Raw genomic sequence first — 25,510 nt, forward strand, 5'->3', positions numbered from 1 at the left:
ACTGGAAAAGCTTTTAAACGTCAGCTGCACTCAATGGCATTGGTTTTATGACAAGAGTTGGGACACATTTGTTTGCATTTAGTAATTTCACTAGGATGTTTTGCGAGCCACAGAAAAGTGTGTGGAGAGCTGTGTGCTAGAGAGAATATTGCTGCTGTCGTTTTCCACAATTGCATCGACCACTCGGCAACACATTAAAAATGAAAAGTCCCAGCACAGAACTGCCACTTATAACACACAAACAAAATGAAAGCTTCAGCTCGACTATTAGAAATGTTTCCCCTGTATTACAGTAGATGCATCACTGGGGTGGGATGGAGACAAAATCAGTCATGGCAAAAAGTGATGAGGCGTAGATTCAGATCACCAATGTACACATTTGTGAAAAATGTAGATATTCAGTGAAATGACAAGACATTTAATATGAACCCATTGAGCAAAAATGTGTTGCGTATTATGTTTATTTGTTTTATTCAAGTTCTTTTTTCAGTTTATAAAAACTGCAACGTGCCCAAGTGTTTAAAGTAACATTTATTTACTTTCTTACTTCCTTACTTACTTATTTTAAAACTGTCAACCACCTAGTCAGTTCAAATAAATGCAGAATTTTATTTGGCTCACATTGTCACACACAGTTAACTGCCTACTTTAATCACAGATTTACTGCTGCCATGATCACTAGGACATTTTATTTAATATTTCTACATTTATTTCATATTCATAATATTATAATTTTATGATTTTGTAATTATATCATAGCATAGCATTCAATGTGTTATTACATTGCCATTATTTATATAATTATGAAAATAATATAATCACTCACGAAAGTATAGAACTTCAGAACTGTTGCCTTTAAAGATGCTTAAAAGTGGCCTGGAATTAGAGGAACAGTTGCACCTTTGATAAACTCTACAAAGTCTGTGTACAAATTAGACAAAATAAAGTATTGGGTCATGTGTGTATTTCAGGGTAGAGACGCAGGGGTTCAGATCGATCCTTGGGAGGATGCAGACTACAGCATATACAGAGTTACGGATCGCTTTGGATTTCTTCAGTAAGTCCTGGGTAAAACCCAGCATTCAGTTTCCATAGTGTCAAGTCAAACATGCATTTACTCAAACTGTATGCTCTTAAATCCCTGTAAAGCTATTTTTATTTTGTCTGAAGCAAATTGTCACTCATAATGACAGTGTTTTTTTTTAATTCATTGCATTTTTTTATCAGCAAACATTGTCTGTCAGCATATGTAAACATAAAGCAGCGATTTAAGACTAATAATGCTGTTGGAAGCAAATTAGTTTTCACTTATAAGGCTATGCAAAGTTGGGATTTACAAGACATACACTACTATTTAAAAGTTTGGGGTCTGTAATATATTTGTATTTCTTTTGAAAGAAATTCATATTTTAATTCAGGAAGGATGCATTCAATTGACAGTGACAGTAAAGACAAAATGTTACAAAATAGTTTGTTTAAAAACTATTTTCTTTTGAGTTTTAAAAATCGATAATAAGAAATGAAAAGCAAATCATCATATTAGAATGATTTCGGAAGGATCATGTGACGCTGAAGACTGGAGTAATGATGCTGAAAATTCAGCATTTCTCTCAAAGGAATAAATTGAATTTGGTAAACTTGAATTTTTTTTTAAAAACAAATTTGAACAGACCCTAAACTTTTGAACGCTAGTGTACTTTGCGGTTTTAATTCTGTCTGAATCAAACACATCTGACACACAACCTCAGTACTAATTACAGATGGTCTAATCAGGGTCTAAACCTAAACCCATCCAAACAGGAATGTTTGTGATTGTACAGTATGATAGTATTAGTTGGTATAGTGTTTTTACCTGTTTGTTTTTCCCACAGTGAAGAAGAATTACCCACACCCAGTGCCATTGAAGAGAAGGTAATGTAGACATACACAAATTAAGCATGTAAATATAGTATACAGGTGATGTACATTCAAACAGCATGCGAATATACTATTAAAATAGTATTTTGTAGAATGGTGGGAAAGATGATATTCACAGACAGAAACACAAAAGAAAACAAAGGATCACAGACTGAATCAGTAGCAGTGTGGAGACTCTTTTGTAAACAGGCTTATGGTGACCTTCAGACATGAGCGTTTAGTATACAAGAGTGTGTGGCAAACACAGCTGGACTGTCTGGAGGTGTGTTCCCATGTGACATTCACAGCGTGGAGGTGGCAGATGCATTTTCCAGCTGACATTTGTGCAGTCGTGTTGTGGCACATAAAGGTTAATCACTAAGGGTGGAAAGAGTGAAAGCTGTCCTCAGAACAGATGTTAATAGCAGCAGGGTGATCTGAATTCCTGTCCTGCATCTAATCCCGAAGTACTTGTACATATGAGGAAAGAATTATTACTTAGAAAAAAAAAAAAAACAGGAGGGTTGTTTGTGTCATGTAGCAGATATTTATACTCATAGCTGTCTGTAAATGGACCTAAGGATTATAAGCATGTTATATGCACCATATACCACTTATTCTTTCAGCTTTTTTATTTTAAGATAAAATAAAAAATTAAAATTATCCTCATTATCTATTATTATTATTATTAATTATGATGATGATGATGATGGTTGATGTTATTTTTTTAAAATAATGATAAATGAACAGAAATTAAACATATATATATATATATATATATATATATATATATATATATATATATATATATATATATATAGATATATAGATATATATATATATATTGCAAATCATTCTTCATCAGGTCTCACTGTTTTCCCCTGTGCAGCAAAAACAGGTGGAGATTGAGAGGGTGCAGAAATGGCTGAAGATGCTGAAGAACTGGAACAAGTACAGGAACAGTGACCGGGTGAGCTTCACATACAGAGGTTGCAATCATTCATCTGAAAATCAAAGAAAGCACAGTGATGTAGCTCCAGTGAGAACCAGAGTGATCCTTAAAACACACACGTTGGGTTTTCATGTTATATGTGGACTTTTCATAGACATGATAAATAATGATATATTATTTATACTATACAAATTCGATCCCCTAACCCTAAACCTACCCATCACAGAAAACGTTCTGCATTTATACATTTTCTTAAAACATCACTTAGTTTGATTTATGCTATCTTTGTGCGGAAAATTTGTCCCCATAACATAGAGTATACCTAAACCACACACACACACACACACACACACACACACACTTGCACTTACTCCTGGTGTCTTTGTGCAGATGATTAAGCGGGTGTATAAAGGCATCCCACTACAGCTGAGAGGACAGGCTTGGGCCCTGCTACTGGATGTCGAGCAAGTAAAGAGCGACAATGCAGGAAAATATGAGGTAAGGGGAAAAAAATCCATGCATACACATTCCCACGCAATAGCTCTTATGGACACTATGTAGCCGCGAGTCTCTGCTGGCCTAAAGCCGGGTGTTTGGTGAGAGTGGGATTACTGGAGTGGTGTTGTGGTAGAGCTATTTCAAAGGGATTAGAGTGTGATCTGAAAACAGACAGATGGCTGATATATGGCATGGAAAGAGATAGGAGGGAACAAAACACAAGCTAAACAAACCTTCAGAGCTGCTGAGATTTTACAACTAGCAGGAAGTATTTGTAGCCTCCTCCATGTTGCTGAACATGGTACCCCTGGTGTTGTGTTGGTGTTGTTTTTTTACACAAGTAGCTTTGTAAATGCATTACACAGCTGTCCTGAATACTTAATTCTGATTGATATTTAGCAGTATTTAATGGTCAAATATTTTTGTGTAATGACATCTAAACTGTATACTTGCAACACGACCAGGAAAAACTGTATTACAGTTTCCACAAAAATATTAAGGCGAGACACGGCAGGCAAAAACATCGTTTTTTTTTCACTGGTCAATTTTGAGATTTTGGGTTATTTGTCTTCAATAACATGTATTCTTTCAGATTTGTGCTGAAAAAAAGTCCAAAATACACATTTAGGTCTTTAGTTTACTACACTTTGTCTGTTTGAGTGTGCGGATTTCGCCTAAATTCCTCAAAAGTTGGCGTTCTAAATCATCCCGCTGCTCCGCGATCGCTCTCTGTACCCCTTCATCTCGTATACCGTTGGAAAGCTCTCTTTCTTCTGTACAATGCTGTTGGATCCAAATATGGTAATTTCCTGTCTATCAGCAACCAATCATGAAAGTAAAACAGGTGATTTAACTCGAAATGCGCAATCTCATTGGCTGATGCCTATTTCAAACAACGTGATTCGTCCAGAATCGTCACGTGACGCGCTCTGACATTTCCGCGGTAGTTAAAAATGTCGAAAGATATGCGTGTAAAATTCTCTCAGAGAAGTCGAAAACAGTTGTCATTAGCTAGAAGACACAATGGATTACCAACAAAGACAAAAGATGATGAAATGCCATATGGGTCTTCACAATTTTTTTCATGAGAGCCGCACTGATAGGACAAGTCAGTAGGAGAGCCGTACGTCGTCCTTTCAGTTTCGTTTCTCAATCGACCAAGTGTTTACATGTTCTCTCGATAAACCACCTCTTTCAATCCGATCGAAATTATTTGTAATATATCTGACACTTTGAGTTTATAATGGGTTATGTTATAGCCCTACTTATTTTTAATGTTTTTAAGAAATATCTGTAGTGACTGGCTGCATGATATCGCCGTATTTTTTACAGCCATGCGAGCCACAAATTAAAGCTTGGCGGGCCGCACGTAACCATAGTGCGTCGATGCGTTACGAACAAGCTGTAACATTTTGAACACATCTAAATGTAAGTCAAAAAGACACATTACATTTCAAAGCACTTAAAACCCACAAGCCAAATCCTGAAAACAGTCCCCTCAGTCAGCTGATGGTGAAGCTAACCAAACAGGCTTCCTTCAGCACTGGTTCAAAACAACTCAACAGAACAAAACTAATTATGAATCATTCAAAATATCAATATTTAGAACATTGGAGAAAGCAAACAAAGTAGACTAAATTGATATTTGATAGAGTATCTGCACACTGTCAGAGAAGAAGAGACGGATCCTGACTAAATACAGGCTCAGTGACCACCAACTGGGTCAGACAGAGATGCACTTCCTCCTCCACTGGGAAAAAGTATCTTCACTAAGTGATTTACACCTTGGACAAATAGCCAAAATAATAAAACTTCCCAAAGTTAGCACCAGAAAAGAAGCTGGAAGTTCTAGAGGGTACAGCAGCTCCACTGACAGCTATCTGCCTGAGGGACTGTGATATACCAGTATTTAGTTTTTCCATTCCACCTGTGTGATGGACTGTTGATGTGTTGTTTTGGATGTTATGATCAGTGATGGATGAAGCAATAATGAGTTTTGGATGTTAAAAAGTTTGATACATGGATTTTACTTGGACCTAAAGCATATTTTGTCTGTAATTCATGGCTTTCAATAGAAATTAGTGGAATTTTGCCATAAAAATCTTTAAAGGCCGTTTTCTCAAAATGAGTTTTTTCTTGCACTCCTAGTGACGATTTTCCACTTCTGTAGCACCTACATACACCAAACTTTACAGTCGTATTCCTAACTATATTATGAAGATTTGTTCAGAGGGATTTGTTGATATATCATTCTTGGCCTGATTTATATGACATTTTATGCCTAAAAATAGGGCGGAAATCAATTTTTTAAGGCTATTGCCAGTATTTTCTGATTTACAGGGTAACAAAAGGGGATATTCATAATCCCCTCTGAACATGTCTTTTCATTGAATATATCAACAAAATGCAAAAATAATTTTGAACCTTGTTTTTTTCAATGGTCAGATTCGTCACTTCAAAATATATGCAAATTAGCGCATATTTAATTAGATTTAGCCTCATTAGCATATTTAAAAATAAAATTACAGAAAACTTGCAATGCATTTTTTTCTCCTATTCATGTGAGTAATCAACTGGTAAAGTTTGATGGTGATATCTGTAAGTTAACAATTTTACCCTATTCACCTGTAGTGTCTCGCCTTAAGTAGTTTTCAACATTGATAATAATAAATATTTCTTGAGTCAACATATGACAGTGATTTCTGAAGGATCATGTGACACCGAAGACTGAACTAATGGATGCTTTGCCATCACAGAAATAAATTACATTTGAAAATATATACAAATTACAGTTAACAGAAAACAGTTATTTAAAATTGTAATAATATTTCACAATATTTGTTTTTAACTGTTTTGATCAAATAAATGCAACATTTGAATGGTAGTGTAAAAAAACGTGGCAAAATAAACCCCATTCAATATTATAAAAGATATAATATCACATAATAATTAAACCTAGAGATGTTTGTCTTCTAAGGTCATCTTGTAATGCACGGTAGTATGTCAAAGATGAAACTGTTTTTGATAAAGCCGTTTGTTTGATTGACAGAGAATGAAGGAGCAAGCCCAGCTGTACTCTCCCGAAATCAAACAGATTGACCTTGATATCAACAGGACCTTTCGAAACCACATCATGTTTATGGATCGATTTGGTGTAAAGTAAGTAAAACACACATGCATTCAAATGTGCTATGATGAGATAACTTTAATTACTGCATTGCAGCTCTGCTTCTTCTGCTCTATTCTGTTCTCCTCCTACTCGTTCAATAAAAACTTATCTTATAATGCTTCTCAGTGATGTAACATTAGCATACTTACATGCTGCCACTATATGTAATATATGTACACTGACAAATCACCGTAATGTGTAGCTTTGGAGCATATAAATCACTTGACCTAGAACAGATTTTTCCCACAGGCTTTCAGACTACACTAGTTTACTATGACTCAGCTCTTGAAACTTTACATGACAGTAATGGCTCATAAATGGTTTATCTGAGTGTGCCTGAAGAGATCACGTGCAACCTGTAACAAACTGCCCACTTCCACTTTTATATATTAGTATATGGAATTTATTGTCTTCCTATGGAATTTTCATACAGTTCTCATATAGGAAACTTTGTACTTGGAGGACTGATTTCAGAATCAACTAACACCCTGTCCCAAATGGCATCTCAGATTATGTGGACTTCACAGAAGTGAAGGCTATGAGACCACAAGTCCAAACCAAGTGTGCCATTTGAAACAGGCCCTAAGATTTGACCATAAGACACAGACACATTTACAAAACAGAGACTATGTATATGTTTATTATTCAATTAAATTACAAGTTTGCTCAAAAATTTCTTCCATTGGTTTTGTAAGTGCTTTAGTAATGTGTTATATCCAACTATTTACTGTATCAATGATGATGCAGCACAAGGTAGTATACACTACCATTCAAAAGTGTGGGGTCAGTAAGATGTAAAAAACAACAACTTTACACATCTTATAGAATTTAATAGTCTTATTCAGCAATGAGAAGAAACTTTTGAACGTTAGTGTGCATCAAATATTCTGTATAAGAGAAATATAAAAAGGCAGAGTGGATGTTCATCAACATCTTGCTCTCTATTGGCTGCTTCTGCAGACAACCTCTGGAACTGGTTTCTCGATTTTGAGAGCTTGTTCCCCCAGCAGGCCAGAAATGGGAGTGATGTCACTGAGGATTTAATAGATTGCAGGCTTTAGAGAGCCAAGTGGAAAGTCTTGCTCATCTGAAGGGTGTCATTAATGCTCACACATGATGGGAGGGGCTCCACTGTAATTTGAAGGAACAAATGCATCTTTGTGGGAAAATATGGATGTTGGTTTGTGTGTTGTTGATGTGTGTTTGTATCACCGATGATGTGACATTCAGTAAAGCCAGCAACACGAGAGTTTGAGCCTGAGAACTCTGTTTTTCTCTTCACAGGCAGCAGTCTTTGTTCCATGTGCTCACTGCATACTCTGTTTACAATACGGTAAGTGTGCAATCACATCCATGGTTAATAAAGAGATGTTACATAATAGCTGACTTTGTCTGTTCTTGTCTGCAGGAAGTGAGTTACTGTCAGGGCATGAGTCAGATTGCTGCCATTCTGTTAATGTTCATGAATGAAGAAGATGCATTCTGGGCTTTGTCACAGCTCTTAACCAATCAGAAACATGGCATGCATGGTGAGCTCTTCTCATTTATTCTGCTTCTGGCTAAGAATTTTAATATTGATTTAATTGCTAGCATATTATATAAGCTTCATAAGACTTTATGACATAAAGCACACTTCTGTTCAATAATTATTATTATTTTTATTTTTTTTGTGTATGTGTGTGAAAGAAGTCTCTTATACTCACCAAGCCTGTATTTCATTTGATTAAAAAAAAAAACACAGTATTATTGTGAAATGTCATTACAGTTTGAAAATAACTATTTGAAAAAATATGTATTTTAAATTGATGGCAAAGCTGAATTTTCAGCAGTCAATTAGCAGTCTTCAGTGTCACATGAATCTTTAGAAATCATTTTAATATGCTGATTTGCTGCTCAGGTAACCTTTATTATTATCATTATTAATGTTGAAAACAGTTGTGTGTCTTGATGAATAGAAAGTTCAAAAGAACAACTTTTTTTATAGAAATAATTTATAATATTCTACATGTCTTTACTGCCACTTTTGATCAATTTAATAAAGTATTTATTTGTTTCAAAAAGAAAAGTCTTATTGACCCTAAATTAAATGCATAACACTTTAGAATTTAACACAGGGTATTTTTGTTGGTCTTCTGTTGGGAAATTTTTTTCATACTTGCACATTTGCCCATCACAGGATTCTTTGTTCCCGGATTTCCCAAACTTCAGCGTTTCCAAAACCACCATGACCAGATTCTCTCCAAACTTTTACCCAAACTGAAGAAGCATTTGGTAAGATTGCTTTGGCAGACACAATACTGCAAAATGTACTCAGAACCTGTAAGATTAGTCAAGTTAAATAGTTTCTCTATTGCTGAGTTCTCTTCTTTTCTCGTTCCTTTTTTTTCCATTTACATGCACTCGCATCAGGATAAGGAGCAGATGTCCTGTGGGATTTACAGCACTAAATGGTTTCTCCAGTGTTTTATTGACAGGGTACGTGTTTGATCTCAGCAGATGCATTGTAACCTAACTGACAAGTGTGTTATGTATGCAGTGACTAGTAGATAGGTATACATGCTCAATCATATGCTAAGCTTAGTCATCAAAGCCAAGGAAATGATAAATCAGCTGTGTGTATATTAAAGTGCCTGATCAGGTCACTGCAGACAATCCTAAAAGTGGTGAGTCATAGCCAAACGGAGGTGGAGTTTTGGCTTTATTTGAATGCAACTAGTGAGTCAGTGTTCTGATAGAAACCGTGATTATTTTCCACCATCGAGGGACTGAAAAACATATGAAGAGGTGCTGGCAGTGAGACCTGCTCAGCTAAAAACTTCACCTTGAGGTGATAAGTGGACATTCAGATTTATACAGGCAGAGGTTTTTATTGATATTATAGATGTGGACACAGAAAGGGGAATTGGAATTGAGTGTCATAAGCAAAGCATTCATAGGGTCTGATCTTATAAAATGTGTAAAGGAGTCAAAACAGTGGCATGAATTCCTCTATCACACACACAAAGATCTGCTGCAAGGAAACGCGGTTCCGATGCCTTTACTGAACTGTGATGATAAACAAAGTATTCTATGATGAGAAAAAAAACAGGCATGCTTGAGCATTCCATTTTAGAGTCACATCTTTGACATCACATACTGTTTTTGGTTTGTTTAGATGTCTTTGGTCTGTGTTGTGTTCATATTCCACTTAAAACGCAGCAGAGTTAGTTTGGAAGTGGACTTTTCTTGATCCACTTGTTTGGTGCGCACCAGGGTTCGCATGGCAGCTTTCACACTTATTCAAGTGAACCGTGCTAATAGAGCAATCGCACCAGTTTGTTTAATCGAACCAGTGTGTATATTTATAATAGATATTCATACTGCAATATTGAAAGTCTAGGTTAAGAGTACAACATTAAAATCTGTAAAGAGTAGTAAAAATAAATAATGAATAAATGGTAAATAATTAAAACTTAATTTTGGGGTCAGTAGGTTTTGAGGACATAAAAGTACCCATAGTTTAAGAAACATCCTAAAAAGGGCTCTCTGATGGATGGACTCACTTTGGTTACATGAGGAAAACAGTTTAGGTAGAGTGAGTGACCAATGGCCATGTCTTAAGTCAAACGAATTGTTATTGGTTGATGTTTGGCACAGTGCACCACTTTCCTAAGCTTCTGACCACTAGTTTCTGACATCCAACTTATTTGAATAACCTTAAATTTGATCAAAAACACCTCATTAGGTTCAGTACAGGCTGGTGATATATGTGACAGTCTCATTTGAAAATAGCTAATAAGTAGCCACAATACAGCATTGTAAAGCATGGGAATGTAGATTGAGGTTGGTGGACTTGGCGAAGAGGAATTAGGTTTCAAGAAAATGAAGGAAAGGGGTTGAAAGAAAGTGTTTCTTCCTCTTTTTCAGGGCCTCTTGATAGAGGGAGAAGTGTGCAATTAGCAGGCAGACAAGGGTGTTTCAATGTTTACTCTGCACATACACACAATCCTGTGGGTTTGGCTCTGGAGGAAAGAGAGCAGCCACTGTCAGCACTGCAGAATCCTGTCCAGCTCGGTTTCAGAGCTGTGCTTGTGGACTGGCAGGATCCTTGCTGAGGGAGATCAGCTTTAGAGCAACAGAGGCCCCAGTTTAAAACTGTATTTAGATTCTACAGATAAATATTGTCCATTATACTGTGAGGGCCTTTGTATTGAGCTTCTGGTCTTAGTTCATCCACAAACATGTCACCTTTTCCAGACCCCATTCACTCTGACCTTACGTCTGTGGGATATCTTCATCCTGGAGGGTGAGAAAGTTCTGACAGCCATGGCTTACACCACCCTTCATCTCCACAAAAGTGAGTTCCTCTTTTTACAATACTAAATTAACAACAATTTTAATCCAAAGATCTCAAAATCTACTCCATATCCATTAACAACTTCATAGAGCTATTTACTACATACCCTAAATAGACTTGATTGTCTTGACTTAAATTAAAACCTCTCGGCACATTATGGAAATCTAATGATTCTTCACTGTGAAATGAAAAACTTACTGTACCTACTTATGTCCAGAACGTTTGCTTAAGATGTCTCTGGAGGACCTGAGAGAGTTTCTGCAGGAGAAGATAGGAGAGTCAATCTACCTCAATGATGACATTGTCATCGAGCAGCTTAAAGTATCTATGTCTGAACTTCGCAAAATGAAGCTTGACTTCCCACCACCAGGTTCAGCTATTTTATTTATATGATATCTAACTGCATGAATCTTATCACTTATGTGTTGTCATTTGAATGTCTTTATCATTGTTAACTTAGAAGAGCTCACTGTGAAACATACACCCTTTTTATCCCTCATATACAGAATGTGTAAAATAATATTTAGTTTAGTTGACATACAATTTTATAACATAATATAAAGTAATACTGTATATACTATACCATTCAAAAGTTGGGTTTAGCAAGGACACATTCAATTGATCAAAAGTAACAGTAAATACATGAATAATGTTACAAAATTGTTTTATTTCAAATAAATGCTAATCACTTTTAAACTTTCTATTCTAAAGGAATCCTGAAAAATGTATAATGGAGCACATGCAGCACAATATTTTTAACATTGATAATATTAAGTAATGTTTCTTGAGCACAAAATCAGCATATTAGAATGATTTCTGAAAGATCATGTGACACTGCAGACTGGAGTAACGGCTCAGCTCTGCCACCACAGGAATACATTACATTTAACAGCAAAATCTGTATTCAGGATCTGTATTCATTATATTATTCATTATATTTTTGGCCACAGTTTATGTAGGTCACCTACATTTTTCGTCCACTCTAGTTCATAATTATTTTTGTGTGCACAGCTAAGCCTGATGAGTTTCCAAGGAAACCTCTGGGTCTGGAGCTGCCTGTAGTTCTGACTCCGGACAAAAGGCCCAAACCGACCCCCTCAGAAGATACGCCCAACAAAGCCCAGCTCATCAAACGGCCACCAGCCTCTCTGCACATCTCTCTACTGCAGGAGTCCATCATGCTAGATGACAGCCCTCCACAGGACAAGAAGCCTTACAAAGATGGAGGCACCGGCAGCATGTCACCCCTCCCGTCACCCGACCCAGTTCTAGTGCACAGCCAGATTCCCCTCACACCTGATGGAATGATAGGAGCCCCTGAGGACGGCGGGGAATGGCCTCCTCCATACGAACCTCCTGTCCCAGAGATTAATAAGACCCAAAACCAACTGGAGCTGTACGATTCTACTCGTCCTCCAAATGTGGCTGAAACATCACCTGGTGAAATGGCTTCACAAACATCTCAAAACTTGGAGCAGGACACTTCAGAGACAGTAGGGGGCAGTTTGGAGAGTGACTTACCCTCGGACAATGTTTCCATGCAGCATTCCAGTGTATCCAGCTCTGAAAATGGAGAGGTGGGAGATGATGAAAGTCAGAATATGGACAAATCTTCAGAGAGACTCTCCATATCGCCCAAAACATCCTCAACACAGGAGCAATCACAGTTATCTGACAAACCAATTCCCACCGTCCATTCAGACCCTCTGTTTCAACACCCAACCAGCCAACACTTGCCCAAGTCAGAGACATTTTAAGCCACCAACTAACTTTTATTCAAGTGCTTTGCCAGTGTTCCTGTGGAAAGCATTATTGATAAAAGCAAGTATATTAATATTTGACTTTTCAGCAGCTCAAGTTTGTTCAGGTTGAATCTGGACGCATTTGTACAAACATTAGGCACGTATGACCAAGATAAAGTCTTCATAAAAAAGTGAGCCGGCTCACTGTTAAATACACAACTCAGCATATAGTCAACTGTTTTATGAACAACTGCCTCCTGACTTTTCTTCCGGACTATCTTAGTTGGATATGGTTTGCACAGAACCGTCACTTAAGAACACCACAACACCGCCAATGTCTTTGCAATTTCTGTATCCTAATATGTAATGTAATGGTATTAGCTGTAATGAAAAGACATGTTCTGAACCGCACTGCAAAATGACTGATTTTCAACTATAGTGATTTCTAACATTCAAAATCAACCAGTGGTTATTATGCTATGGCTTGACAGAATATTGTAATTATTTGTTATCACATTCCACTCCAGGTTAAATGACACAGTAGCTTACCCTTTCTGATAAGAAGGTACAGAGTAATATACTTGTAGTGTGTGGTAATTTTAATGGTCATAATCAAATAGGCTCCGTTTGTGATGTGAATTGTTTGTTGATATCAGCTTTATGGTAATTTTGCAGTCCACAAGCCAATATTTATAATTCTGATAGGGCAGTATGGCTCAAAAAGATCTGGCACAGTTTCACTGAGACAGCTGCAATTTAACTTCCCATATAGAAAAGCTGATGGCAATATTAAACATGGCCTTTAACAAGATTGAACCATATTTTTCTGGTCACCTCTAACCACAACTTTCTATACATTTGGTATTTGCTCAGTTTTCATTTGTGTGAACATTTTGTACATTTAGCTTTTTAGAGTATAGTATTTTAACGCTTATAGGATTTTGTATTTGTAAATAACTTTAATGTCAGATTTGCTTTCTGATGGCCTCATCCAGCATAAGCCTACTTAAAAATAATAATAATAATAATAATAATAATAATAATAATAATTTGGTCCTGGAAGGCTGTACCCAGGAAGTGCTTCAGGTTTATTTCAACTGGTTTAACAAACTCATGCTTTGAGGTTATGAATTGTTTTGCCAGATGATGTTTCATCATTATATGACTAAACTAAAATTGTAATCTTAAACAGAGAAAATAGAATGGAAACAATGGAAATAAGTATTCTTAAGTAAAGTAATTATACAGTCATTAATTATCAAAACAGGTTCTCTAAGCATTTTTAAGCAGCTGTATTGCCTCTCAGAATAACAGTGTAAACCTATGTAAGTCTGAAATGAGCAATGTTATTATGCCATTGTATTAAGACATTGATGGTTTTAAATTCTATTACAGTGTGTACTCTGTCAGATGCCTCTCTGTAAATGTCATGGTTATCAGTTTTTTTCCAAATTCAAAATATGTTTTCAGTACATTATTTGAGTTATGGATAGTGCACATTCCTTTTAAGGAGTTTTGAGAACTCCAACCAAAAGGCTTTGGTTTTATTCAGTCTGTATATAGTAAATATATACCTATTTAATTTGTTATTCTATGTTTGAATTAGATTTGCAGAAATAGAACTTTTCTAATCTGGTGTGGGTTGTTCAGAATTTTTTTTTTTTAAACACACAATACGCCACTGTTCCGTATTACCACAAGAGGGCTCTGTAAACGAACTGTTTGTTTACAATGTATCCTCACTGATTCCTCATTCGCACTTCATCCCACGTTTTAGTTACTTGTCATATTTTCAACAAAAGATCAATAGCATTATAATCCATTTCATTATTTCTTTCTTTTATGCATAGAAAAAGTGTTCTGGTGAACTACATTGTAGGCGCAGCAATGTTTTAGATTTCCATCTCAGAGAAAACGTCAGAGATTGATACCGCAGTGAGATATATGCTAGCATCATCAGACTACCTGTAATATGAGTATCTTTCATGTCTGTTTCCTGCTCTCTGAGGACACTGACAGCATGTGGTGACACAGGTTTGTGTGATGGATGCCACGCCTTGGCAGATTGAGAGTGCCATACATCATAATTGAGCCTCAATGAGAGAGAGAGAGAGAGAGAGAGAGATAGAAGGGCTGACAGAAGTAGAGCAGACGTGAGAAAGATGACACACCATCACTCATCTTCATAATTGAGCAGGTATTGATGCGCTCATCTGTGCTTAGTTTTGCAATGCAACACTTTACCCTACAAAGGTTATCGGACTGCACTCATCTAGCCCTGATCTGAAGAAGAAAAAAGATCAAATTTTAGATAAATAAAGATATAAAGCAGCTGGACTGGAAATCTTGTCAGTTCATATTCAGCTTTGATCTGATTTTGATCAGCTCCTGTGAACTGAGACAGAATCAACTCTCAGGGTTGCTGAACATTAGCACTTGCACCTCTCTTTCTCCTCCTGCTTTATGCCTGAGGTTATCCGCTTAAAGGCAGTTTATCATGTGCCTTGGTTTCAGCATCCAAAACAGAAATCAGCTTTCAAAGGTTATGTGCCTAAAATAATAATCTCCAAAGGAAGCACCTTTAATCCTGACATACTAAGGGTTTTTCTAAAGGATGCTTTATTCAGACCAAGCTGTTATCCAGCCCTCCTCCATGAGCCTTAAATAATAGACTCTTCTGGTAGAGTTTTAGCAATGGTTCAAAACAGAAACTGCTGTAAATATCATCATATACCCACATACTGTACCTAAACTGACTTTAACAAAGAGCTATCCATTTGGATAAATTAAGATGAACAATACAATGAGCAATTCACTTGTTATTAGGATATTTTTTCACATTAGCTCTAACGCTTTGCTATAGACCTAACATGTAATCAGGGCCTTATATGTTTTAATTTATTGGGCTGTGGTCATTTTCTCATGTTCTCAGAGTGGTACAATAAATATTTTTTTCACAAAAATAAGTGCTAAAATAATTAGATTTAAAAATATATTATAATAATGGTAGTCTAATGATGTAATTATGTTTCTCGTCATGGATACAGTCCATGTTTTTTTGGATAACAGGTGGATGTTATCCAAAAAAATATAAAATGTTTTATTCAAAAAATGTAAATACCACATAATTAAAACATACTTAAATAAATTGTCCACACTGTTATGCAGGGATTTAATAATAGTTTAGTAATATAAAAAATTATGTTTGTTTTAATTAGAAAATGATTGTGTTGTGTGTAGAAATGTTAAGTGTGTCCCTTAAAACGTTCTAATCTAAATTAAAAGTGAACTTTAAGCTTTATACAAAGCTTTTTAACATACAATGAAATTACACTTATATTGTAAAAAAAAAAAAAAAAAAAAATTATAATAGTTTTTGATTTTTGACAACTTCCCTTTAATAAACTTAAACTACACTAAATGGTAGAAATGGCTCATCATTACTGAGCAGGAGTCTCAGTCTAAAAGAAAGGCTATTCTTAACTCGGCCTCTGCATCAGGCTATACTTTTCAGACCAATAGCCTACAGTAGCCTACATGAAGATACAACATTACCAAATAAGTAGGCTACCTTGCTTAACATAGTCCAGTTAATGTCTTTTTAAGAGTCGTAAACGTCAGTGTGTGAATGGGATGAAGGTGGATTCAACAATGCCCAGGGATCATTCTTGAGGCTTTCAGGGAACGCGCGCTGTGAAGGCTTGCTCATGAAGGTAACAGCTCCCTCTATCATCAGAACAGACCACTGTTGAAAAACCAGGATGCAACTATGGGATGCGGTCGGACAAGTGCGCTGATGCTGGGGGAATATTTCAGTTTTCTTTAATAGCAGAGAACACCAAAACAAAAAGGACTCAACACAAGGATTTAGATGGCACCAGACGAAGATGTTTGCAGTCGATTTTTATAGACTGTAAAACACACCGGGGAAACAAAAGCGTGCTCGTGAATACAAGCGCGAGAAGAGGCACCGAGACAAACCCAGAAAACAGCGATGCTTTATCAACGCAAGCAGAGCTTTATTTGTTTCCATCGCTCTTCTTACAATAAACACGAGAATAAACCGAGAGAAACAGATAATTTAACACTTCCACTGTCTGCTCATCACATAACGCGCCTGGAGTAATGATTTGTGCTGAACTATAATGACAATAACAGACTTTAAGATGAAAACCTCCGTGTATGAAGACATATCGAAAAGGAAATAAGTGTGTACAGTAGGCTAAGTTTGTTCTGGTTGGACTCAAGTGAGCAGTCAAGACATACACAGGACAGCGCAACATCAGCCACACACACATCTCCTGTGTTGACACTGGTTAGACATGCCAATTTTATTGAGAAAATCACGTCCACGGTAAGTAGCCTATTAATTATCAAAGCAATAATAACTGACTGTACACATAACCGTGTAAATGTCATTTATAATGAATACCCTTTAGTACAGCAGATGCGGATGTGGCGGGGAAGTTTTGAATGTCATTGTTATATAAAAATATGTTCATCAAGTATAAAGGAAACAGTCTTTAGATGTAGCCTACATTAGCAATTCTAAATATGTTCCAATCTGCAAACTAGTATCAGTATTGTGAGTGTGAAGCTGATCATTTCAACATCTTTTGAAATTCTAGCTGTACAAGATCAACACTGAAGGGCACCAGTCTGAATTTTCCACTGAGTGGGTGATGTTACTGTAATGAGGATGCGCTTTCCTCTGAAGAAGATCCGCAAGCAGTTTAAACTCCTTCTGCTGCTCGTTTTGCTTATGTTTGCCATTGGGTTCACGTATCTTCACATCAACCAAGGCAAAGCCATCAAACTTCACTTCAACTATGGAAAAGGTCAGTATGGATGATGGTGAACATGATTTCACCAAGTAACATGTTTCTGGATCAACATCTTTGTTGATCCTGAAACAACATTCCAATCAACCAATCAGATTTGAGGACACCTATATCATTAATTTCCCTATGATTTATGGATAGTTTATGGGTTAGGGTTAAGACTACATTTTCAGACATGAATGTTGTTCCAGGATCAACAAAATATGTAAAATATATTATATTTTACTTGGCAAAATCATGGTGACCGGATGACACTATAGCCTTGAACATTCATATTTCTTATCAGCGAACAGTCAGGCCCATTGAAGCTTTAATAAACATATCCCAAATAACTTGGACAAAAATCTAACCACGTGAAGCTGACTGTGAAAAACGGACTATTCATAATTATCAATTCAATGTTTCCATTGGGTTTCAGGAGGTTAATGAGAAAGGCAGTAGGCTACATTAAAATAGAGCTGTCCATTTCTTAAGCCATTGTATGATCTAAATGAGGATTTTTCCTTCAGGTTAAAGTTTAATTATCTCTTATTTCTGCCCAGTGAACTGCTGATTATTCTCAAACTAATTTGTACTCTTGGTTGTACAACCATTAGTGTCATTTATCTCTTTTAATTCCTTTTATAACTGTTTTAATTCCCCTTGCTTTTATTTTGTGCTTATTTTCTATGCAAAGCACTTTGAATTGCCATAGTGTGATATTTTAATTCCTTTCTATGTAAAGCATTTTGAATAACTGTTTTAATTTTCCTTGCTTTTATTTTGGGATTATTTGTATTCCTTTATATGTAAAGCACTTTGAATTGCCGTAGTGAAATGTGCTGTAAAAATAAACTTGCCTTGCCTTGCCTTGCCTAGTACTACAGATAAGACTTGAAGCGGCTCTGTGCAAAGATGATTTTCCTTTATGCTTTTTAAAGAGAAATTAAGTCTAACCCACAGGCACAATTTGATGAATGTTCTGACAGGTACCAATTCAGTGACAAGAGTTCCCCTTCCTTTAGTTACTGTCAGGAATAATCACTTACCACACAATTCTAACAGCACTAGTGACCTTTTACACATTTTTCTTTTATACTTGGTGTTGTATGTGAATGCATAAGAGAGGTCGACATAAAATGCTTTTTACATATCCAGACTTTTATTCACATAGTAGATATGCATACATGTAGCATAAAATCATGAATTCCAGTGCTCAGACATTTTTTTTCAGCTCACATGATGTGTTTTTTTTCTTCTGCTTACCACTAAATAACATTGCATTAACTTAAAAAAATATATACATTTAAAATATGCAAAGACGTTTTAGCAAGAGTAGTCTGATGTAAATTACTATGTCCATGCATAATGCAGAGTTCGGATGTTGTTAAATAGGTTGACCTGGAAAACGTATGATATACAATAATCAGCACATTCACTAATCAATATATCAAAAGCTTAGTTTGAGATTCTGCATTGGTTTCCTACATTAAAACACTCACACATTAAAACATTATTTTTTTCATACCACACCCACATCCTCTCTTATGCAAAAATGTCATGTTTGCTCTGAGAAAATTTTGAAAACAATTTCTAATTTAGCATTCTAAAAAACTAAATTGGATTTTTTTTTTTTAAGCACAGTCTCTCATTAACGTTTACCTTGAAGCCCTATGTCCTTTGTTATTAGAGGTGAAGTAATTGTTGCGGATTAGTTGATAAACCATGACTATTTGAGAGAGGAATACATTTGTATATTTCTAATTATAGCATAAAGGCTCTAGGCTTTTTTCCCCCTTGGTTTTCCACTGATTGAGATTTAAAAATGGAAGCTAGTTGCTGTGAATTCTGTGGCTGAAGTTGACAGGCAGAGAAATTAGAGGTACAGACTCTTTTAACCCATAGGTTAATGAAATTTGTGTTAAGCCTCTCTCAACACACAAGGTAATGCTTATGCAAATGGGTGTTTTGGACAGATGCCACAGTTTTCTCAAGTGAGACGTTCATATAGGTGGGAAGTAAGAGCGCTAATCTCGAAAGTCACTTCACCCGTTAGTCATTAGTCAGAGGGGAGGTAAACGTCTTGGAGGGCATGTTGATCTCTGTGGACAAAGGTCTTTTGGAGACACACTTGTTGCACAATTGCATTTATACTGTGCATCTTGAATGCTAGTCTTTTCATCAGCGGGAGAGATCCTGCATTTGCGTTTAGGTGACTGAACAGTCCGTTGTCTGTTGACTTGGCTCGGGGCAAGGACACATGGAGCAGGTGGTGGTCCACTCAGCACAAGACAGGAAGAGCATAAAACATGCAGATTTTGATGAGCATACTGCGAGTCAGAGAATTCAGGCAGAAGCACATTTTGAAATATGAAGTCTTATTCAAAATGACTACTTAGAAGAGACACTGCAACATTTTTTTAGCTCAGTGAGGTAGCCTATCATATGTTTACATATGTACATGCACTTTTTATGTGCAAAATATTTCTATAACAATTTTTATGAACAACTCGGTTCAAAAAATGCATGTTATGAATTTATGTATTATAAAATTACATTAAACAAACAAAAAATATGTTTGTCCAATCATCTTAAAGCACATGCTAAATCTAAAAGTACTTTTCTGTGGCACTTGACACATGCTACAAATAAGGAATGTAATTTATTTTATTCATGAATTTCAGTTGAAACAAAATTAAACCCAAGTCAAACGAAGTGAGGTTCTTCAACCCTGGTCCATAAAAGAGAATTTATGAAATATGATGGACTACATAAACCAAATGTAAAATTTTATAGATGTAATTTCCACATGCTGTTCGTTACCTCAATTAAAATTCAGGAACTGAATCAGAATTTAAAAAGCATTCTCAATTCAGTTCTGAATGGTGTACAACCATGCTTATGACTGGCTGATTACCATTGTGCAGAGTACAGTACATCCATGATCATCCACAAGCACTGCCATTGTGTTTCTCTGCTTGGTGCTTGAATGTCCATGCAACCAGCAATGCTTTGGGATTATCAGTGTTCCTCGTCTGGGCAGCTTCAAGTATCACCACATAGATCACTTCATATATCTGTCTGCGGCTTCTTTCTGCAAGAAGGAGCAGTTTGTTTACCACCCACTCGGTTAATTGGGAGGCAGTCGGCTGACATCCAAGGAGCCGTTCATGTGTCACCTACACCTGCTATGAAATTTGGACTGAGACTGACTGGTCATATACGTTCAGGTGTGAAGCCACTGGGCTGCACTCAGATTGGATAAGCCCATCTGTGCCAGGCTCATTTCCTTCTTCAGCAGGATATCACAGATATTAATGTATGAAATGAAACCACGAATGCTCAAAGTGTACACCTTTCCAAAGCATACAGTAATATGATAACTGTGGTCACAGATGAAGCTCTTATTGGACTTGCATCACTACTCTAATGTGTTACCTAGTCACTCTTCAAGAACTACTTGTGACCTGGACCATTATTGTAAAGTGAATAAAAGTTTTTCACTTTAAAATAATGGCCAAGATCACTAGTAGTTCCTGTCACTAGTATATTCAGAGTAAAAAAAAAAAAAAAAAGATTGATTACGTCTCAGACGCACGATAATGTTGTGATTAGTGATTCATTTATAATTCTTTATAATTTGTCATAGTTAATAGTTATTAATGAGGCTAATCTCATTCAGTAATTATTGATTACAAATAAGGAACTATCTTAGTCCTATGTGATGAGGTTCAGAGTTTGGAAGGAAGAAGACAGGGTCGGCGTGACTGGGACTCGTACGTTTTATTGTGAAAACTCCAAAACAATAAACAAAACAAAAGGCGCGCAGACAGTGCATTCACCGTAGCCTCGCTACAGCACAAAACAATCTCACATTAAATACTCTTTCCACTTGATCAGCTCAGACTCATTCCACTAAGTTGTCGGCCACTCTTTCCACTTGATGACGGTGTACGAGTCCTCAGTCCTCTCTCTCTCTCTCTCTCTCTCTCTCTCTCTCTCTCTCTCTCTCTCTCGACACATCCTAAATTTTATATTACTTACTGATTAGTTAAGCGTGTTTCCATATTAGTTAATAGTAGTAGCTAAAGTGTTAATGTAGTACTACTCATTTGTCCTGCATTACTTCCTGCATTACTTATTAATGACGGACTATTATTCCAAAGTGTTACCCAGCATGTTTCATACACCCAAACATTATGTATTACATATAAAAGATGCTGGCTACTCAAACTCTCATTGGTATTCCTGGATGCAGCAGTGGCTCTGGCTCTTGGGCTGAAGATGTGCTCTGCATGGCCTGAGTCCAATTGTAGAGGAGCCATTATCATTCCTTATCCATGGCTCTTTTATTTAGGGACAGCCAACTATATGGGCGGTTGCAAGTTGCATGTACATTTTTAACAAATGTTATTTTACTGTGAGAAGTTTGCACATTGCTTTACACAGTTTGGATCCTATACATTATTTCAAAATAATGTATTTTGCAGCCTTTGTCTTATTAGTAATCTTTGCCAATATTGATAATGTGTTTACCTTTCAAAAACTCATGTTAAACTCATGAGCAAAAGTCAGATTGGCAGTTGTTAATGTACTGAGTATAAATAATCTTTTATACAGGCAGTTTTGCAGTACAAAGGAAAGGACAATCTTTATCCATCTGCTAGGCTAACAGTACAGGTGCAAGTTCAGTTGATTCTTTGAAGATGGTGTGACATTCAGTCATGCTAACATTATTCATTTAATTGCAACTGTTTATACAGTATTTCTGCTGATTTGTTTAGCAATGACACCCTCATGCTGTGTGTTGCAATGGATCTGCTTTGGCTTTGGCTTTGTATGAAGCTATCTTTAGGTTTCAGACACCATTACAAGTGTCTGTCCCCCCAAATAGTGCTCTATTTAAGGGTATGGAAGCAATTTCAGACAGCCTTGGAATTTGCAATCCATGTTTTCACTGTCATACGGTATGGAGCGGTATTTCGTCTCTTTTGAAAGAGTACAGAATCTCCGCATCAAAACACAGGTGAAGAGAAACAAGCGATAGAAGCATTGCTTATGCACAATGGATGCTTGGACTAGCCTGGGAAAACCCAGACAACTTCCGGCAAATTTAGATTTGCTCTGCAAGTAAGTCTGGCAAAGAGCTCATTCAAGTCCATTTCCCCATGCCGAGAAATCGCGGCACCAATCAGAAACGTTGAGGCGGGCTTTACACAATGACAATCACTCTGATTGGTTTTAGGTCTATCCTATTGCGCCCAGAGGCATTTGAGCGACGTCCGTTCAACTTTTAAATGCATTATTATATTCAAATTGCAAACACATGAGGACAGTCTCCATTAAAGACCCACTGGCAGATGAACGTGCTACTACATTTCTCTCCGAAACGGTAGGAAATTAAATCAGATTTAATAGAGGATTTTAACTGTGACACGATGATTGACAGGGCAGTTTAAGTGACAGGATGCACGCGACAGATCCGTCCGATAAAGATGACGAAGTAGTATGTCCCAAAGCTTGCCTACTTTTTTGCTACACATTCAAAAGTAAATACCTTTTCTTCACAAAAAGAGTACATACTTTTATGGCGTAGTGTAACTTAGGCGAATTTGGACGCAGCATATGGCTTTACACGAGAGGCATTTGAGTGACGTCCGTTGGTGACGCCCCTTTGGAAATGATTTGTCTATGGAGCTTTGCCAGACCATAACTCAGTTACAACTGAGAATGGTCTGGTTTTAACCAGGCTATGCTTGGACATATCTAGCAGCAGAAGATCTTGTGTTGTTAAAAAGCAGAGTCTTTAGACGCTGCTTGGTTTTTCCTTATTAATTTCCATACTATACTACTTTGTTGAACTGTTGTATATATTCACTCCTTAAGTAGATTGAAACTATGAAACATACATCAATTACTAATCAGTACTCAATTGAAAATATTCAATATATTCAGACATTTCTTTGTCGTTGTCATATGGAGGCACATCATCCATGCATGTTTTGAGAACAGCTGTATATCTGGGGCCGTATTCACAAAGCATTTTATCTTACCACTAGGAGTACTCCTAAATCGCACTAAAAGATTTTAGCTAGGAGTTTTCTCTTAAAAGTTATTCACAACGCCTTTCAGACCTACTCTTAGTAAAGAAAAATGACAACTCCTAAACTAAGAGTGAGTCTTCGTTGCTATGGATGACGTCATTACTCATGCACGAGCTTGACTGAAGTGACCACCTTGATTGGCTGATGATTGTAACGCGGGAATGATTCCAAACACCTCCCCAACGATGATGAGTGACAGGTGACAGGTCTGAGAATGCGTGCGCTACACAAGTAGTGCGAAGGACGGAAGATGATAAATAACTGAATAAATAGCCTAAATGAATAAAGTGTAAGGCAAAACAAATAGCCTAGTAGCCTAATGAAACATATGGATTGATGCAATATCTTTGCAACATTATTGAATTAATCTGTCACTATATGCCTCTGCCTACGTTTGCAAAGAGAAGAACATTTTAATTTGATTCACAATGAAACGTTACAATTAGTTTACATGCAATGAGTAGCCTAGTTTTGGTTGTTGTTGGTGGCGTTATTGCATCCCTAGTTATGCCTACAATGCAAAATTGTTCCCTCGCGATTGGAAGCTCCTGTAGCCGCCGCATACGCATTTCAAAACATCGCAACGTGAAATGCCACTAAAAGCGGTTTGTGAATAGGTCTTAGTGAGTTAGGAGTCCTCTCGACTTCTTTTAAGCTGTCCCAGGCTTAGGTGCTACTTTTAGGGCTAAAATGCTTTGTGAATTACTCTTAGTCAAAAAAATTAGGAGTCCTAAAGTTACGAGTGACACGCCCATTATTTTTAGGAGTTGCTCCTAAATTCGCCAGTTAGGAGCTACTTTTAGCCTTAAAATTCTTTGTGAATACGGCCCCAGGTCTTCATAGAGCTTGTCTGTTAGCCTGCTGTCACGTTTCTGTTTGTTTGGACTTCCTCTGTGTTCATTGTTCAGTTTCTAGCCACTCCTCCTTCATTAGTTCATTTGCCCCAGCTGTGTCTTGTTTCCCTGATCTGTTCTCTCTGTATTTAAGCCCTTTGTTTCTCATTGTTGGTTGTCTTGCATTATATATTGTTATCAGTGATTTGTGGTTGTTTGATTTCTGGTTTAAGTTTTGAATTAAAATATCCTATTGTATCTCGCTTGATCTTAACCACCTCACCCGTGACACCAGCTAGCTGACAATGGACAGAGATCTAGATGTTAAAGATTCATGTGTGGGTGGATGGAGGCACCCTCTGTAATGGATGTGTTCAACTTGCTGCTTTGATGAAAGCAAGAGTTTGCATTGTTGTAAGAGTGTTGTGGTAAATTGGTGCAGGTGTATTTTACTCAATGCTGTTGAATCTGTTGGACTTTCAATGTTAACACATAATTCTTCAATTTAACATCTTAAACAAATAGTTCTGTGTTTGAAGGATATGATTTAATTCATTTTAAACAAATGTGGGGAATGTCTTATATGTAGAGGATAAGTCAGAGCTTGTATTTTCACTTGCCGGTAAATAGATGCTTGCAAACAGAAGTTTGACTGCGGAGGTAACCATAGCAACAATAAGCATGAGAGTTTTTTTATTTTATTTCATTCAATATTAGGTGCACATCAATACTATATACTGGCTTAATATACATGCATTGTCATTATTTGTCATGGTCATCATGATGTAATCCCTTTTTTGTTTTGATAAAAAAAGCTGGAATCTGTACTGAAACAAATTTAGCATGCGATTAACATTGACAGGTTACACCTTAAAAACATTCTTACAGAAATTCTTACAAAAAAGTTGACTCGTCTGAAAGTCACTGCATAATTTGCACGCTTTCTTGTTTCACAAAGAACACAATGCGTTCTTGTTTCATTTAAATATAATTCTGTGAAATGTCTTGAGAGTGCCATGGAAAATGCAGATTCAGATTCTGTTGCCGTTTTGCAAATATTACATGTTTATTAAGCCCTTATTCTCAAAAGAATTTGCTTTAGCTGTTAACACCCCTGTCCCCGATAGCCTCTTAAAATAAGTTGTTACATTATCACATCT

The 25,510-nt window shown here is 36.6% G+C and overlaps 2 protein-coding genes across 2 annotated transcripts in view; both read left to right on the forward strand.

The window, feature by feature from the left end:
• The window catches only part of LOC311079250 (USP6 N-terminal-like protein), a 31,385-nt gene extending 17,156 nt beyond the window's left edge, over positions 1–14,229 (forward strand). The window contains exons 3-14 of the mRNA XM_084108507.1: positions 972–1,057; positions 1,872–1,911; positions 2,786–2,866; positions 3,239–3,346; positions 6,396–6,505; positions 7,800–7,848; positions 7,924–8,044; positions 8,692–8,786; positions 8,925–8,990; positions 10,752–10,851; positions 11,069–11,221; positions 11,863–14,229. Of these exons, the coding sequence (XP_083964633.1) occupies positions 972–1,057; positions 1,872–1,911; positions 2,786–2,866; positions 3,239–3,346; positions 6,396–6,505; positions 7,800–7,848; positions 7,924–8,044; positions 8,692–8,786; positions 8,925–8,990; positions 10,752–10,851; positions 11,069–11,221; positions 11,863–12,608 (1,755 nt within the window). The 3' untranslated portion in view covers positions 12,609–14,229. The remainder of the gene's footprint in view (positions 1–971; positions 1,058–1,871; positions 1,912–2,785; positions 2,867–3,238; positions 3,347–6,395; positions 6,506–7,799; positions 7,849–7,923; positions 8,045–8,691; positions 8,787–8,924; positions 8,991–10,751; positions 10,852–11,068; positions 11,222–11,862) is intronic.
• A 2,119-nt stretch (positions 14,230–16,348) lies between these two features.
• Positions 16,349–25,510, forward strand: part of b4galnt4b (beta-1,4-N-acetyl-galactosaminyl transferase 4b) — a 121,416-nt gene continuing 112,254 nt past the window's right edge. The window contains exons 1-2 of the mRNA XM_084108491.1: positions 16,349–16,947; positions 17,222–17,431. Coding sequence (XP_083964617.1) covers positions 17,287–17,431 — 145 coding nt within the window. The 5' untranslated portion in view covers positions 16,349–16,947; positions 17,222–17,286. The remainder of the gene's footprint in view (positions 16,948–17,221; positions 17,432–25,510) is intronic.

Source organism: Abramis brama (genome assembly GCF_963993115.1).
Source record: "Abramis brama genome assembly, chromosome: 3".
NCBI lineage: Eukaryota > Metazoa > Chordata > Actinopteri > Cypriniformes > Leuciscidae > Abramis > Abramis brama.